The following is a 17,792-nucleotide window of genomic DNA, read 5'->3' as shown; positions in this document are numbered from 1 at the left end:
TCTGTCCACTGCTTTCTCCTGCCAGACACAGGATTGTTATAAAATAGGCATGCACACAGCCGATATTTCTAATTAGATTATGCTCCAGCCATCCTTACAATCCCCTGTTTGGTCTTAGAACACTATGTTATGTATATGTTAACATTACGGTACTGTAAAAGCATGGTAATCATGTGGTTTGTAATTTTGTAATGGAGAAGTGCAAGGATGATAATAATAATACCACCGTGTCTCAATAGTCAATAGCGTGGTAACTCCGTAAGAGAGTTATAATACGGTAATTAGCAATTCTGTTCTTAATGTGAAGGAATTAACCTGATCTTTACACATATATATGTATATATATATCTCTATACTGGGGAGGAGCTTTTATAACAACCTGATTACACAACATAGACAATAATCAATACAGATAGCACAGTGTTTCTCAATGCACGTCATTTCATTTTCGTTTATTATGTTTAGACTGAGATCTTTATTACTTACTATGTGTATTGATAGATACTTACATATTTATCGTCTGTACATAATATATGTCTCCTTATTTCTTTACATGTTTACATTCTTAGAGTGTTATATGAGCATAACACTGCATGTGACAAATAAAACTTGTTAATCATTCCTTTGTAAATGACATGGTATTACTATAATATAATTTCCTTATTACCACACTATGTTATTACCAAGCTGGAAATTGCAGTAAAAATAACATAGTGCTACCATAATACTACTAAATAAAGATATATTTCCATACTATTGCCATGTAATATAAAGTGTTACCTAACTGCACAGGCAATTACAGTGCAGTCACTAACATGGGTTGTTACTGAAGCTAATCTATTCAAATAACAGCTTCAGTTGTAATATGTGCCAAACTGCCGTAATCTGTGCTATGTCTACGTACAATCAGCCTGTTTAAGCACAGAGACAAAGAATAGATTGTCAATGACAAGTGGAATTGCTCCATTACAGCAACACTGAGGGGAGAGAAAAATATGCAGTATGTTATTCAGAGCCCAGACTGTGCACACACACACACACACACAGATATATATATATATATATATATATATAAAACCTCTCAGCATTAATAATTTATCTCATTTTATAAGGCAATTTAGCAGTCACTTGATGTTGCTATGGTGACAGGGGGGTATTTTGAGACAACTAATGGCCTATGCAAAACCCACTCACTGTAAACTTCACTCATGCTAAATGAGACGGCTGTCTGTGCCGTGTGTGATACACGGCTGAGAACTTAATCCCCTCGATATGCTTGGCTTTTTTTCTGCGCAGGACAAACTAAGGTTGTTAATATCAATGTATAACATCTGCGAGCTGTTTACTGTACAGGGAATATGAGCCATGGAGCAAATAGTAACCAGCTCTGCGCCACATACGCCTGTAATAGTTCTTTTGTTTTGATTGCTAATGCAGGATTCATAACAGTTGTCAGGATTAGGTCAGGAAAAAAAAAAAAAACAGCAAGTGGATAGGAAATGAATACTCATGATGTAGTTTGAACGTAACTCAATATGTTTCACAATAAATGCCCTTCAGTATCTCTTTATTTTTCGGCTGACGTAAAAGATTCCACACTGGAAAGGCTTTGAAGCCTCGCTCTGTTCTGAGGAGAATCATATTTGTCCAATAAGTTCCTGGCTTGTTGCAGCTGTCGGGGCTGAGACAGAATGAGTCATGTGTTACCCATTTAATTCCAATTTCTCCCATGCAAATGCCCGACATGTGTGACTCGACAGAGCCCTGAGTCAAAACAGTGTTTTTAAAATGAGGGGAGAAAATTGAGGCCAGAGCTGTGTGACCATTTAGCCACCTGCTTCTTTCCATGAAGTACACAGCATTCAAATGTCATGATCCTCCACTCTGACCGACTTCATATGGACTCTGTGCGTCCTGTTTCATTTCACTTTAGCCATTGTGTGTTTTTCCCGCTGCCTTTTGTGTGTTTCAGAGCCAATACGTTTTGTAAATTCTCTGTTGACATTAAAGGGCCTTCAGTGCACCTATACCTGCCTTTGAGCGAGTCAATGAATCAATGAACTTCAACATAAAGCATTGTTATTAAAGGCACACAAACCCCTTGTGGGGTTTTTCCTAAAATGGCTTTTAAAGCAGGCACAGCTGCCATGAAATTAAATGCATCAACAGAGGAGGAGGAGTACATGCAGCCATGGTTTTGCTTTACAAGGAGCTCTGTTTTGGAAAATATGAGTTATATCCACTAAACTGTGCAATATTGAAACAAAAAATAAAACATTTTCATTCCTGGGAAAAACACAGTGTGCAATGACTTAATAATTATAATAACACTTCATAAACTCCTCCTCCTATTTTCATAGAGCTGCATAAATGTGGCATGAATGTCAGAGTATTTAATATACAGCATGTGTTTTGCTCTGCTCCTCCTGGAGGCCGTGGTGTTGAGTGCCACCTGTTGGGAAACAATGGTACCTACATGCTGTAACAGCCAGGATTACAAGAGTAACATACAATATACTCCAATGTATTAATTAGCCAGGCGTTAACCTCTTCTTCCCTGACCCTCTTTTTGGGGTCTGTGCTTGAAAATGACATGCCCAGATGTATAAGCATCACTTTAGATGCCACTGTGTCAGAGTAAATGCAGATTGAACCCAGCTTAAATCAAGAATTTTTTCCCCTAGCCTTAAAAAAAGATTGCACTTTTAGTAAAGTAAATATCACCTTTAAAAATATGCAGTAGGAGCTTAAAAACTCAAGGAATTCATGTAACAACATGTGGACATGAGCTGTCTAACAAAGACTGATGCTGCTGAAGTGAATCAGCGCACAATTACAGAGGTTTTAGGGAAGAGATGCCAAGGCGTTCTCCAATTTGGCACAGTTTGGCACCATCTGTGCCTTTTGGGATTTCTAAGGTACCAAATTATTAAACCAATTTAATATGTATGCATATATAAATATACATATATCAAATAGCATGCATAAGTATCTTTTTGACATTGCTGGATTACCAATCCAATAACAACATCATGTTGTTGTGACAGAAATGGGAGTAAAAAATAGCCAGAAATATATGTACATATTATTAAACATTATGCACAAATTTGTTTCGAGTCGTTATTTAGTTAGAAGTTTGTGAGTTTCTTTTAAAAAGTGCTGACACTAACATCATTTTGTTCAGCAGTGTTTCTCACTCACTGAATCAAATGGATGGCTCGTTATCAGGCTTCAGCAGAGCTAACTGAGGAGCTGACCATTTGAATCAGGTGTGTTTGAGCAGGGAAACATCTAAAACATGGAGGACAGTGGCTCCCCAGGACCATATGTAGGTATAGGTATATCTCTTTACCTCAGCTATTAAACATAACATAATTAATAACTTAGGCACTTAGACTGTATTTATTTCAACTTTTAAACACCATACAAAATATCAGCAGCATGTCTTAAAAATACAACCTTAAATCTTCCTTTAATGTCAATAATATATTTTCCCGGTTCCTGTTGTGCTGTCAAAGAAACTATATCACATGCTCCAAATGTCTGTGTTTCTGCTTGACTTTCCTCCTTCGACTGTGGTGAAAAAAAAAAAACCTGAATTCCAGCAGCTGTTCAGACAAGCAACAATTAGACTGTCTGCTCAGCCTGAAACAAACTAATCTCTGAGGGTGAGACTCAACACATCGGTTTGAACATTGGGTTACGCTCCAGGCTGTGGGGCTTTGAAATGTGTAATTACAGAAATATACCGTGTATCATGTGACGAAAACAGCAATGCACAACTACTACATTCCTTTTGAAATCAAGGAATTAAAACTGGCACGCACCATGAGGCGAATATTGAGGTATATTCTACTCACTGGTTTTGGTATAATCATAATATTCAAAACACCATAGGTGGAATTTCAGTGGGGCAAATTCCCCTAAAAATGTGCTAATAATATGATTATGCAGAGAGTTTTTTTCTCTATCTTCCCTTTATACTACCTTAGGGGTGTTTTCCTCACATATCAACCACAGTAACCTCAGACACCATGCTGATGAAGGGAGAGAGAGCCAACAAAACATTAGTTAGAAACTGTGTCCGGATTGCAGTGCAACATAAATACAGGGGCCACGTGATTTGTGTTTGCCATGCAAGTTGATCTCTGCCCTCTCGAGTGTCTGCTTCTGGTTTTAGTTTCCAGCTCCATTATGTCTTTATAGATTAAAAGTGATTACAAGCATTGATGGTGTAGTACAGATTAGTGCTCCACTGTGGTCCATTCTCGTCGTACACGTTGCTGACGCAGCAAAGACTGCAGTTGAGCGAATCACTGTTGTGTGATCAGCGAGCAGAGACCCCATCGGACATTTCTGTCACTGTCACACACACACACACACACACGCGCACACACACACACACACACACACACACACACACACACACACACACACACACACACACACACACACACACACACACACACACTGCCAGTAAGAGCTGGGTGTTGAGCAGCACCTTCCTCACACAGACTCACACCAGAGCTGGGGTATGATGTTGTATGGTCTCTCTGTCTCTGTCAACAGAAAAGCATTTGTTTCTCTGTATGACTAAACAGTCTCTCGCTCCCTGACACATTAAAGTGCTGATTTATTTTGTTAATCCAGACTTTAGTCTTTTGGGAAACCTGGAAACACATAAATAAAAAGGTGATTTCTTTCCAAAGTCATACATTGCTGGATGTGTAACATGACTCGGAGCTGGATATACACTCTGCCCTCTATCTGAAGTTTTTGTTGTGATTTCACGTGATCCAAAGTGAAAGATGATGACAGACACTTTGGAACAAAGACAGGAAAAGCTTGTCCCCCTTCCAAGGTCACAGGCCTTTTCTACTGTTTCCTCAGTGCCTCACTCGCCGGCTGGATTGATTTGAATAAAAATCAACTCAGCATGCAATATGGCAGAGTGTGTGAGTGTGTGTGTGAGTGTGTGAGTGTGTAGGTTCAGGGTGGATTTACTTGGATGTGGTATGTCCTGCATGGAAAGCTAATGAGAAATGTGATGAGACTACATGATTATGGTTTAATGTAAGTCTATTCTGATGAGGAACAGATTAATATATTGAACTGTAATTGTTGTTGTTGCTTGGTTTTCATCTACATGTAAATAATCAATGACCCCATGTGCTGTAAACTTATACTTGTTTTCATATTTGCATCATTTTACCGAGAATATCACACAGTATCAGAGATCATGTGTCCCCATGGTTAAAAATACACTCTTTTTACAATGTTTTACTGTGCAAAAGTCACCATTCTAATGCTCAATACAGTATAAATATTTCTCAGTCACTTCACTGGAACTCATCCAGAAAAATACAACAGGAAACATGCATGCACATTTTTATAATAACACATTTCTCACAAACACAAATAGCTTTTACAGGTTAAAGTGTCAAGTATTTAGTGTGATTTACGGTTACACTTGAACACTAGCACGATCCTGGCGCTCTTAAATCTAGAGTGAAGGCCTGATTTATGCTAATGGTAAAAGCTGTGTTTGCCCTTCTGTTTCAAATTAAAATAATATTTGAAAATATCGCTAGGTTTATTCAAGACATGTTTGAGCATTTCCTATACAGTGCTGCATGAGAAAACATAAATATTTTTTTTGAAATCTTTCACTATTCACAATTTACTTGGCAAATAACAACCTGAATTCACCTTTTTGACATCCTAATCAAGAAATAATGTGCTTTACTATTTTTTTCCCTTTATTTTTTGCAGGGTAAAAAATGTATGCAATATTTATTTATAACAATAAAAACTATATTTTGGAATTAAAAATATAATTTCCGTTAAAGTGCTTCTACATACTGAAAAATTATTGTGGTAATTAACAATGCTGTTCATTTAGGGCAGCTGTGGCTTTACAGTGCTTATTAAAGCACTGTATATATACATATTTATTTATATATGTCATTATTCCAATCATAAAAACGGGTGGTGCCTTGAGACTTTTGCAGAGTGTATATCATTTAATTAGTTATTGTTGCAAACCTTGTACAGCATTTGATTATGATTATAATTACTGGGCATGGGACCATAACACTTTTTTGTGTGTCTGATAGCGATATCACAAACTCCAGTACTATCTACCGATTTATGAACTACGAAGCTGTTAACAACAACGTTTATGCTGAGTCATTTTTAAAGACATAATTGTTCAACTGTGTAACATATTGTTCTTTGAAAAAAAGAAGAAATAAAGAGCCCAAACATGACTCAGCTGAAATGCGTTTGCTGATTTATATTTACATTTTTACAGTCTGTGCATATCTGTGCATAGTGAAACATACAATTTATGAAATTGTTGTATTGTATTTGTATCTGTCCCATATCCAATCCAGTGATTTTGACCAGTATCGGACCAATACTGACTGATATGGATAAAAAAATAAAATAAAAAAATAAAAAAATTAAAAAATTAAAAAATTAATTAATACTACTACTATCAGGGTGTTCTTTTCAGTTCCAGAAAATACAACACCAGAGTAGTTGCTCTCCATGTTGGTTGTGAATGAATAGATGACGTAATGCTGCCCTCTCCTGTACACTCACGAGACACCAACACACTGGAGTTAGTGAGTCCATTATTCATTATCACTCATTAATTTAATATTTGCTGTTTTTGTGTGTGTTTGTAATACCAAACAGTCTGCAGAGTTCGAGTAAAGACATTACTTTTCATTATATCTATGTAATTAGACCCGCTCCTGTGGGTTGGGTGACATTATGACTTTGTTTTAATAAGGCGGGGCTTCAACTTTCTGGGAATTTGTTGGAAAAAGTTCTCCATGCAACAGTGGGTGCACTGTCTACACCTCTGTATATAAGCACACACTGCGAGCTCAAACTGGAATAAGTGCAAACTTCGCTCCACTGTCCGCTACTGCAGCCGCGATCATGGTTCTGTTCAAGTTCTCCTGTGCGATCATCACCAGAGTGCTGTTCATCATCGTGTCCCTGGCCGGCGTGTGGAGGGTCACAGTGGTGAAGAAAGACCTCCAATACTGGCTCCTGACGTTTCTCTTTCTGCCGCTTGTCCTTGAAATGATAATAACACTGAAGAGGCGAAAAGGAGAAGATTACAAATGGTATGATGATGATGATGATGATGATGATGATGATGCATGCAGATAAGTGTTTTAATATTATCCTTTACTTCATGATGCAAACCCTCCAATCTCTTTGTTTGACTTAAATCGTACCCAACTGTTGTATTGGTAATAGATCTGTTGTAATAATAATAATAATATGTTACTAGATTGAGCTTTAATCTGCCCCACACCCTCCACAGTCACCCTTGCCTTGCATCCTGCTTGTCCCTCTGCTGCTATTGTTAAAACACTGCTGACACAGAGAGTGAGGATGGGGTTGTGCCTCTTAACTTATTCCTGGAATTCAATAGACAATGGATAGATTACAACAATCTTTAAATTACATCAATTTTTTAAAACATGTATATAGTTTTGTTTTTTTTAGAGATTTTGGGTAAAAAGTATCATTTTACCATGAATTACAGCAGGGAATTATTACATTTACCTTAACAGGAATACTTGAGTAAAAGTATCTTATCAGAAAATGGCTTTGGTAGAAGTTGAAGTCACTCTTTTTAATTTTAATTAAGTATATTACATTTGATGTGCTTAAGTAATTTAATTATATAAAACGTACTTGAGTTTCGAAGTAAAAGTATTAAAAAAGTTAGGATCGAGCCATGGTGGCTCTGTGGTTGGGCGAGTTTCAACTGGAAGTTTGTGCCGTAAATTTCTCACTCTGCTCGTGTCTGTATGTGTCCTTGAGCAAGACGCTTAACCCTATGTTACAGCGTGTGAATGGGTGAAAACTGTAGAGGAAAGCATCAAGACTAGAAAAGCTCTACATAAATACAGACCATTACAGTCTTCGTCTTCTTCTGATTTTATTTGGTAGTAACAATGATAGTCAGAGGAAATGTAGTGGAGTTAAAGTTGCCAAAAATATCAATAACAAAGTCATGTATGTTGATTCTGCAACATCATTATATTATAGCACTCAGAGGCGCAGCTTGTGAACAGGCAAGGCAGGCAACTGCTTGGGGCCCCGAGCTGATAGGGGGCCCTGACACTTGGAGCCTGAGCGCTGTTTTTGCTGAAATGTGCAGTGAGCAGCCGCCTCCCCGTCCCCCTTAAAAAACAATGGGCGATTTGCAATGACATCTCAGTAGGAAACCTCCCTAAAGGGGCCCCACCTCACGTTAACCTGTGTGAAGTTATCGTTCTGCAAGTTGGAAAATGAAGAGGATTATTTGCATATCTATCATATTATTTGCATTACATATGTGTAATGCATATCTTTTTAACTCAGTTTATATATGTTTTTTTCAGTTATTTACAGTATTTTATTGTTCTATATATTTATATTGCTTTATAATGTGGGTTCTTTACAGTGTAATGTTTTTTTACTATATTTATTTAGTTTTTAAAAACCTATTTACAGTATTTTATTGTTCTTTGCATTTATATTTTCACAGACTTTTTAATTGCAAGGTTTTTTTCATGTTATTTCATGCAAATTGAAAAAAAACAAAACATTTTGAACTCATACATTTTTCATTGGTGTCAGATTATTTGTAACATAATGGTGATGAACACTGGTTGGAAGGGCCCCCTGGGAATGGCCCCTACAGACTCTAGAATTGCCTCTGACAGCACTGTTCTAAAGCATGTGTTGATGAACCTCTTTTTTGTCTTGCAGGTTCTCCCCTCCCATATTTCTGTTTCTTATCAGTATCATTCCCTCCATCTGGCTGCTGGAGCTCCACCACCAGGATAACAAAGACAGTGAGATTGAGGTGCTGCTTCCAACCAGAAACAAATATACTTAGTGTGTAACAGCCAACCCAAACATGACAGATGTTCGTATTTCATTGATTTCTCTGTGTTCTCCGTCAAATACAATACTGCATGCATTTAGGTTTGAACTGCAGTTACATGGAGACGTATAAGCTTGTTGAACTCAGTCTGTGAAAAAAAGGCTCCTCTGTTTCTTTTCAGTGCAAAAAACTTGACTCGTTGGAAAATGTGCGGAGCACGTTCGTGATCAACGAGACCTTTGGAAACTCCACGAACACAAACTACTTGAAGGTGAGGTGACAGATTAAAGGGTTCACTTGTCTCCCGTAAGAGAACACACAGTGTTTTCTTCTGCCTGCGGGAAATGGAGACGAAAAAAAAGTGAGACAGATTATTCTGTTTGAATTTGAGTAGAAACCATTACTTTGCACTTTGACAAAAAAAAAAAAGCACACATATTTCACATGTACATGCACATTTTCTATGTCATTAATTTACGCCGACTCTCTTTTTACTGTGAATCACAGTCACGGTTGTGTCTCGTCATCACTGTGAGGCTGTAAAACAACTTAAACTCCTGGAAGTTTCTGTTCCTCAGTGTAGAAAAAGTAAAATTGTTTCCCAGTCAAGTTGCTTTTTGTTTTACTTGTTTTTTTTGATCCATGCAATCAGTACGAGGAGACCATTTAAAAAGAAGACGTTGTATAATAATTATACAACGTCTTCTTTTTAAATGGTCCCCTCCCACTGTTTAATTCTCATGGAATAAATATTCCATGAGAATTAAACAGTGGGAGGGGCACTGCTGCAGGCCTCTGTCCTTTTACTGAGATTCACTGGAAAACCAAACTCCAGATTGTGCAATAATGATGTCATTAAAGGACAACTCAGATGAGTTGTTTTTTTCATGTTCCCTTTTATATACTGCCTCCATTTAGCAACATGCAATATATAATTGCGTTGTTCTCAAAACATGTTACGTGTACTGTATTTAGCAGAAACTGGTGGCCTTACAGGAGCCGAGGAGAGATGTGTGGCTTAAGAAACAATCATTTGTTAACAAAGAAACAACTCTGAATCCCTCTTCCTTATGTCTGAACAGGCGTTATCAGATGTCTGTTCTCATGACTGGATCCTGGCTCTCCATCAGATTCTCCTTATCCTCCTCATCGTCGGGAAATGGTTACTTCCCGTGGGGGGCGGAGTCACGCGTGATGAACTCTCACAGCTTCTTCTGATTTTCATCGGCACAGCGGCAGACATCCTCGAATTCACTAGTGAGACGCTGTCAGATGTCAAGTGGGTGGATGATTTTATTTCTACTTTTATTTATTTTTTTATTTTTTTTAATCATTTTTCTGGATGATCCTGTGCATGTGTTAATAATGGACACGGAAGAGGTTAAGTGAAGTTACCTAATCTGTGCAATCTTCTCACATATCATATCCTTGTTAAGTGAGAAATAAAGCATCCAACACTTTCTTAAATCCACTCCCTTCAATGTTCCTTTTTGCAGGGAGAAAACTCCTCACATGGTCTACATTATCTTGGGTGTATGGACGTGGAGCATGCTGCAGTTCCCATTACATCTGGCCGGTTAGTGATTGTTTCTGTTCAACCAATAGCTTTGGTCATTGTTAAGCAGCAACAGCTGCACATCATTGCGCATAATCCATCCCAGAGTGTGACAATCCCCACAATATGTTTAGAAATGGGCAAAACATCACAACATTCAACAATAATGACACTGTGTTGTCAGTAAACAGTGAAGCTTAGTTTAGTTTAGCCAAAAGCCAAATGCTTTTCAATCTCTGGCTATGTCCAGCTTGAAATTCTATATTCATTTCATGAGCCTTGAAATCACAATAGTGTAATCAGTGATGGAATGGCTGGACATTCAGAACTGTGCCTCTAAAAATAAAGTTTCTACAAAAAGAACAGGAAAAGACGTATTAGGAGGGGTGTGTTCAGTAGAACCCACAGAGCCTAAGAATATTATAGGAAGCAGACAACAATGTTTTATTTAATCGTCAAGCTGACAGCCTTTCTAGACAAACAACACAACACATCTAAATAAAGCAAGTCCAAAGAAGCTTTGAAGAATGTCAAGAATCATTTAGTTTTCTATACTCCAAGAGGCAGAGCATCTGATTGATGAAATATGAGGAGTTTGTGAAACGATTGCTTCTCCAGAGGGAAATCTAGTCTCACATGTTGATCACAGAAACAAACATGGACAGCCCAAGTCTCTTAGAGGAGAGAGGGGATTAGAGAAAACCTTTATAAGGCAAGGCCAAATGGTCCGATATCTCTGCGATGAAAGAAAGAGAGCAACTTTGTTCTGGGAAGAGACAACCCACGCTAATGATTATTCATAACTTGGCCTCTTTGTGGTGATTCTGTCATCCATATTGTTACCATCATGACGCATAAAGCACTTAGTGTTTAAATGCACAGTGCTCATCAGTGTTTATAAGTGAGACTGTCTTTCTATCATGGACTGTGGTTAGGCTATAGGACAGTGAACCCTATCGCAAGACACTTAGAGGTGCAGAGGCTGAAGACGGACAGACGTATTCTCAGTGCACGGATACAGGAAACAGAGGAGCAGGGCAAAGAGGAATCTGGGAGTGAGGGGACCGCACTCGAGGCCGACCGCGCCGAGCCATGGGAAAAACTGGTGCTGAGCCAAGTCAAACATCCACAGAGAGGGACAGCGGGGTCCAGGGCAAAAGAGCAGGGTTGACTTGACAGGACAAAGAGACAGAGACAGTCAGCAGCAGAGCAGACACAACTACAGGAAGTGGAGAACGAGTTGGGCAAGCGTGCAGACAATGAGCAAAATATATATATATACCCAGTTAAGAGTCACCATTCTAGATTTTTCACCTCTGTTTCTTCCTATTCTTTGCACCATTCTCCATCATGCTGCCACTTTTATGTCCTCTCTCAGCACGTCCACGCACTTCCCCCACACTCTCCTCTATCTTGTCCACCCTCGTCACTCCCACTGTGAATCTCAGTATCTTTATCTTCGCCACATACAACTTTGCTTCCTGCCTCTTAATTAACAGGACTGTTGCCAATCTATGTAATAGAATAGAATAGAATATGTGTCTATTGTCTACCGAGGTGAAAAATTGTCTGGCTCACCAGTTACACACAACAAAACATTGATTACACTTAAAACAAGACCTAAAAGCTAAAACCACAATAAAAACTAATTAAAATACATTAAGATAACAATACATATTAAAGTGAAAGTAAAAAATTAAAAGTACATCATATCACTTCGAAATTCACTTTTTTGTCCCTTTCTGGAGACAGACAGAATTTATCCTCTGTCTTGTTATACTAACAAGCTGAAAGCAGGTATATTGCCACCTAGTGTAGTGGCTGCAGAAACATTTAATTCAATAAGTTGACTGTTAGGCCTTGTATACATGTACAAGAACATTAGTACAATTAAACTGCATGTTTAGCTGGAATATAACTCAATTTAACTGTGCATTGAAATGTACTGCCTACTTATGGGTGAAGTAAAATCTCTAATTAATGTGTTTGTGAAGGTTTACACACAGTCACACAGGTCATTGAATGAAGCAGTGGATATTATAGAGGTCATCCAGGTCAGGTTGGATGGGAGGGGAAACCTCTTTAAGAAAACTTGTTGCCAGTTGCCTATATCTGCACTCCTGAGGTCTCTAATCAACCTTTACCCAGTCATAGTCAGGTTTAAAAAAATCTTAACCCTAACCCAACAAAACAAAGTTAGAAAGTTGGTTATAGGTTTCCTTTACAATAGAAAAACGTTTTGAAAAATCTCAATCGTCCAGCCATAAGTGGCAAGAAAAGATGTCAGACAAAGAAAGTTTCCTTCTCCTATGAACGTTTGTGTTTGTGTTTCTTTCCTTTTAAAAGTGGTGACCTCCAAGCCAGGAAGTGAGCTTGAGCTGGGCGACCAGGAGGCGTCTCTCATGACTAAACATAGCACGGACTTGTGGCACATCACAGAGGCCTTGTTCATCCAGGATGGGCCTTTTCTTGTGGTCAGGCTCATCGTCATGACCTACTCCAAAGTCTTCCACCAGATGCTGGGATTCTTCACCATCAAGAACTTCCTGGTGGTCATCCTGAGCTTGTACAGGCTGGTGATCATATGCCAGGCTTCTAGATCTTCCAGCAGCAGGGACATGGCTATGCCATGAATTGGGATGTTTCAGCTCAGGGGGAAGACAGGAGATGCTATACAACGATTTACGGTAATAGCACACTAGCAATAAGTGCAAATGGAGCTCTGAGGAAGCTGTTAGTTGTGAATAATTAATGCTTTTGGGAGAAGAAATCGATTTTTTTTTACACAAGCAAATGGATAAAGTTGTCAAGTTCAAATTCCATCTGATTTATTTTGAAGGTAATAACTTCCTTCATTTCAGTCACTCTGAAAATCAGGCCGACTCATGAACTAAGAGAGTTTAACCCTTCCCCAAGGACACTCAGTTTCTCATGGTGTTAATACACTCCCGTATCTTGCAAGGTTAACAATTGCTAATGAACACTTCATTGTTTTTAATGAACAGTCATTACGTAACCAGTGGGGTCACGCACTGCATTGTGTTGTAGAAAAGACGCCAGGGCTGGACCACAAACTCTTTTAGAAGAAAGTTTAAGTAAAGATGTTATTTGAAGCCAGCACCAGCTCTTTCCCTCATGTATAACACAGCAGAAAGGGTGACATGACAATAGAATATAAAACGTTCCCTGGTCAGACACATGTGGAGCCCCTAAGTTTACGAAAGACCAGACAACGTAATAAAATATATTAGAAAGAAAGCAAAGGGACGAAAAAGTCAGTTATGAAGGAGACACACTCTTAAACACACAAAAACTGACAATAGGAATACATACACAGCAAATAATCATGTGGAATTATAGCTTTTAACACATATATCAAAAGTATAATTGGCATTGTTACACTTTCTCCAATCTATCTGGTTCAACACTGATGTGATATGTGTACAGTGAGCAAGACCAGACAGGAAAAGGAGCATAACAAGAAAGACAGATAGTGATATGATAACATTTAAGAAAAAACCACATAATGCCGCCTGCCAGCACCTCCAGTAACTGGAGACATTAGGGTTGGACAGTACTTCTGACAGAGCAGAAGTGAGGGCAGCGAGAACAGGAAAGATCTAGAAAGATATACTGGCAGCGTGTTGACAGACGCTGAGATTGGAGAATACGTTTCCTGGTCTTAACCTAGACAGGAAGTTGAAACTGTGACTGTGAAAACATCCTATACTGTGCCAGTTGGCTGTTTGATTAAAGCACAGCATCAACACTTGATATTCAAGTATTCTGTTTCAGTGAAGCAGAGGTGAAACATTTAGGAAAACATCATCCTTACCAGCTGTAAATTGTGATTTTTGTAGCTGTTGGATTATTTGTGCTATTAAAAAATAAGAAGCTTACTTATTGTTACTCTTGTCCAAGTCGCCTGACGGCTGTAATGTGATGGCAAGCTTGCAGATAATTCGCTTTTGCACTCAGGTAAACAGCTCTGAGTGGGATACATTTAAAAAAAAAATGAGGTATCATTGGCTAAAGAATCAGTATTATGACTTACTGGTTCATATGAATGTTTTTAGTATTACTATTACATTTGTGGTATTATCCTTTTGTACATCTTCACAACTGAGGATGGCACAGCACTGTTTATGCCATCAGTCTGATTGTGAATGATACAGTCAATGCCATGGCTGAGAAGAAACGCAAAAAGCCATTTCACACCATAAATCATTCATTGCATTCACGTAATGTCTATTCACTTTCAAGTGCTTGTCCTTGGTTGTCGAATGTGCTCTGCACACAGGAAGTCAATTTAAAGACATACATTTACTTAATGTTCCGCTGATAAATAAGGGTGTAGCACAAGGTTCATTTATACTGTAAACTCCAGTCCATTTTACAATACCTAATATATAGCCTGCAATGCATGTACTCTGATGAAACAGTATTATATTGTAATGTTACCTGATCTTAAACTTGCACACAAACTATTCACATTAAAATATAGAGACAATCCCATCAGGAATAATGACTTTGTTATGGTTTTTTTTTTATTCACTGTAGGAACAAAGAAAGTTGTCACTTTTTTCTTACTGCTCTGGCTCAGGGTGTACTGGATAATGTAGCCTATCCCTCATGACATCACGTGTTCTATTGGCTGGTCTTCTCTTTTATTGGAAAGCCCCCTTCTTGTTTTACTTGTTTACCAAATTGCGTTGATTACTCCCACACAACTCACTAAAACCTCAGTTCACGTTCTCATCTCCCGTTACTGCAAACCTTCTACAAAACACCCTAAAACAATACATTTTCACAAATGTCTCAACTTATGTCTTCTCTGTAGATTTCTGCTTGATTTTTATTTAAATGTATTTTTTTAATGAAACAACAGTTGATTATTGTGTTTTATGTTATATCTTTTAATACGTTGTATCTATTATGTTGTGTTTACTGTTATGTATTGTTACTGTTAAAAATACTGTACTGTAAAATTGAGGGCGAGTCCTCAATAGATATTTGTATTGTGTAAAGAAATAAAGTTATAAAACTGTATATCTTACTGTGATTTGACTTGTAATTCATAACATGTGAAGTATTTGTTTACTTTTAAAACAGTATATTACGATTATTTCTAATTCTTTATACCAGCATTTTTTTATTCAACAATTATTGTTGATGCAGATATGTGTCGCAGTGGCTCCCCACTGTGGACATCAGTGTATTAGCAAGTTGAATATTATAATGTCATCTGTTGACAGTTTTTGACAGTGAATCATTGATGGAATAGCAGCTTCAGATTGTAACTAAGTGTTATTGTTGGCAACACCTTGTGTCTCTGCCAGTCAGGTTTAAAGACACTGTCAGTGTCCCAGTAGTATAACATGAAATGTGTGTCTCATTTATACTGCAACTCTAACCTGTGGACATTGAACAATGGACAGTGTCCCAGGACCATGGTTCTTTTTATCTGTCATGTTTCTTGTTTCACAACACAACTCAAAAAACACAAACGCAAATCAAAAACACAAACGCAAATAATGATCCATTAAAATAAATATAATGTAATAAATCGTGATCCGTTTTGCATTTGTGTTTTGTCTTTTGCGTTCGTGTTTCGTGATTTGTGTTTGTGTTTTGCACCTCAGGGCCACTGTACCTTCCTAACCCCCACCCCCCTGTGTTTATCCTTCAGACTTGATTGTCTGCCCCGCCCTCATTAGATTCACCTGTGTCTCCCTCCACCTCATGTGTATTTAAGCAGTGTTCCCTTTTCCCTCTGTGCCAGTTTGTCTTTGTACCTCTGTGTCAAATGTTCCAGATTTCTTGTTAGTCATCATCATCTATTTTCCTGGGTTTTTTGGACTATTTCCTGTTTATTGACTTGAACTGAACTGTTTTGGAGTCCTGCTTTTGTGGAGTACCAGTCTTAACATGCAGGTTCGAAAACTGTGTACATTCTAAACATCTTCTAATTTCCGAAGTAAATAAAAGGCACAGACATACAGAACAGCCAATATTTACACCAACACAAACTTCACTATTAAATCAGAAATAACAACAACATTTCGACTTGAGGGGTAAAGCAGAATGTTAAAATAATTTCTATGTGGAGACACTTCTTAATGTATGTCAAATTATAAAAAAAAGTAGCAAATGTTACATTTGGCTAATATGTACAGTTACAAATAGGACATTTCCCATCAGCCCTTGAGAATCATTCATTTTGTGTTGTTTTGTTGTTAGCAATGTTGTTTTAAAAACGTACTTTCTGTGTGCTATTCATCATAACCTTCAGTTATGCTTTTAGAAGGGAACCTTTGAAAAAATGTTATTTTATTTGAAGGCAGAATATTTTTTATTTAAAAGTTAGCTGTAAAATAAAAATGTTATTGAACTGAAATTGAATGTAATGAAACACGGGGTTAACTCTTGCAACTGTGCTGCAAGAATGTAGTAATTTAGCAGCCCTTCAGAGCCTTTTACAGATACACGTCTCCTTTTGAAAGATATTTTATTCATTTATGTCTCTAATTTTACATTTTATTTTCTTATGTGTCTCATTCCCAAATGAAATGTGTGGAATCATTTCTGAGAGAATTTCTCATTTTGTAGAAACTTGCTGTCGAGACTATTGAACCTCAAGTGAATAAATAAATGAAAGGGTGACTATGAAACATAAATAGAGTTCATAGAGTTGGAAACTGCAGTGACTCAGTGCATTTTGTGTTTACTCACTAAAACTCTATCCTCAGTTTAGTTCTCACACACAGTCCTGTTTTACTGTGTGGAGCATGCATGTTCACAGATATAGACTCCAGGTGGCGCTCAAGCACTTGCCCTCTTTCCCTCTGACCAGTTAATTGAAGACATTTTCTTTATTTTCGTATTTTTTTAGAAACCTGTTGTAATCAATCATCAGTTATGATTTTTTTATGATTTTCCTCTGTAAAGTTCTAGCACTACTGGACTCAGCACAGCTCTATTTTTCATGGTTTGGGTACCAGGCACGTCGTTTCACTCTATTACTCCATAGTACGTCCTTAACGTGGACGGGCTCGTCATAGCACGGCTGCACAAAACTGCTGTGACGTCGTTTATTTACGCGACACGGACACTCGTTCATTCTGAATCGTTAGAATCAGTTCATTAAATAGATGAGTTCAGTACTTGATGCATGACCGGAGCACAGAGACTTTGTCTGACACAGTCACTGAACTGAAATACATCTGAACGGGTTTTGATTGGGCTCACGATCGCCGGATTTCAGCGGTTCTGGCGCTAAATACACCATTTTAGACATTTTCTTGCTAAATGTTTGCGTTTAACGCACATTTTCAG

General features: G+C 37.9%; 1 protein-coding gene across 1 annotated transcript; it reads left to right on the top strand.

Annotated features, from left to right (window-relative positions):
• Positions 1-6,951: 6,951 nt before the first annotated feature.
• LOC310934429 (transmembrane protein 26-like) lies at positions 6,952-13,090 on the top strand (the record flags this gene model as incomplete). Its single annotated transcript, XM_083898157.1, has 6 exons — positions 6,952-7,142; positions 8,785-8,881; positions 9,084-9,173; positions 9,985-10,181; positions 10,399-10,478; positions 12,804-13,090. The coding sequence occupies 6 exons, from the start codon at positions 6,952-6,954 to the stop codon at positions 13,088-13,090; spliced, it is 942 nt and encodes a 313-aa protein (XP_083754283.1).
• Between the last annotated feature and the right edge of the window lie 4,702 nt (positions 13,091-17,792).

Source organism: Microchirus variegatus (assembly GCF_963457635.1).
Source record: "Microchirus variegatus genome assembly, chromosome: 11".
NCBI classification, from domain to species: domain Eukaryota; kingdom Metazoa; phylum Chordata; class Actinopteri; order Pleuronectiformes; family Soleidae; genus Microchirus; species Microchirus variegatus.
The sequence above is the reverse complement of the archived record's forward strand: the minus strand, read 5'-3'. Positions and strand labels throughout refer to the sequence as shown.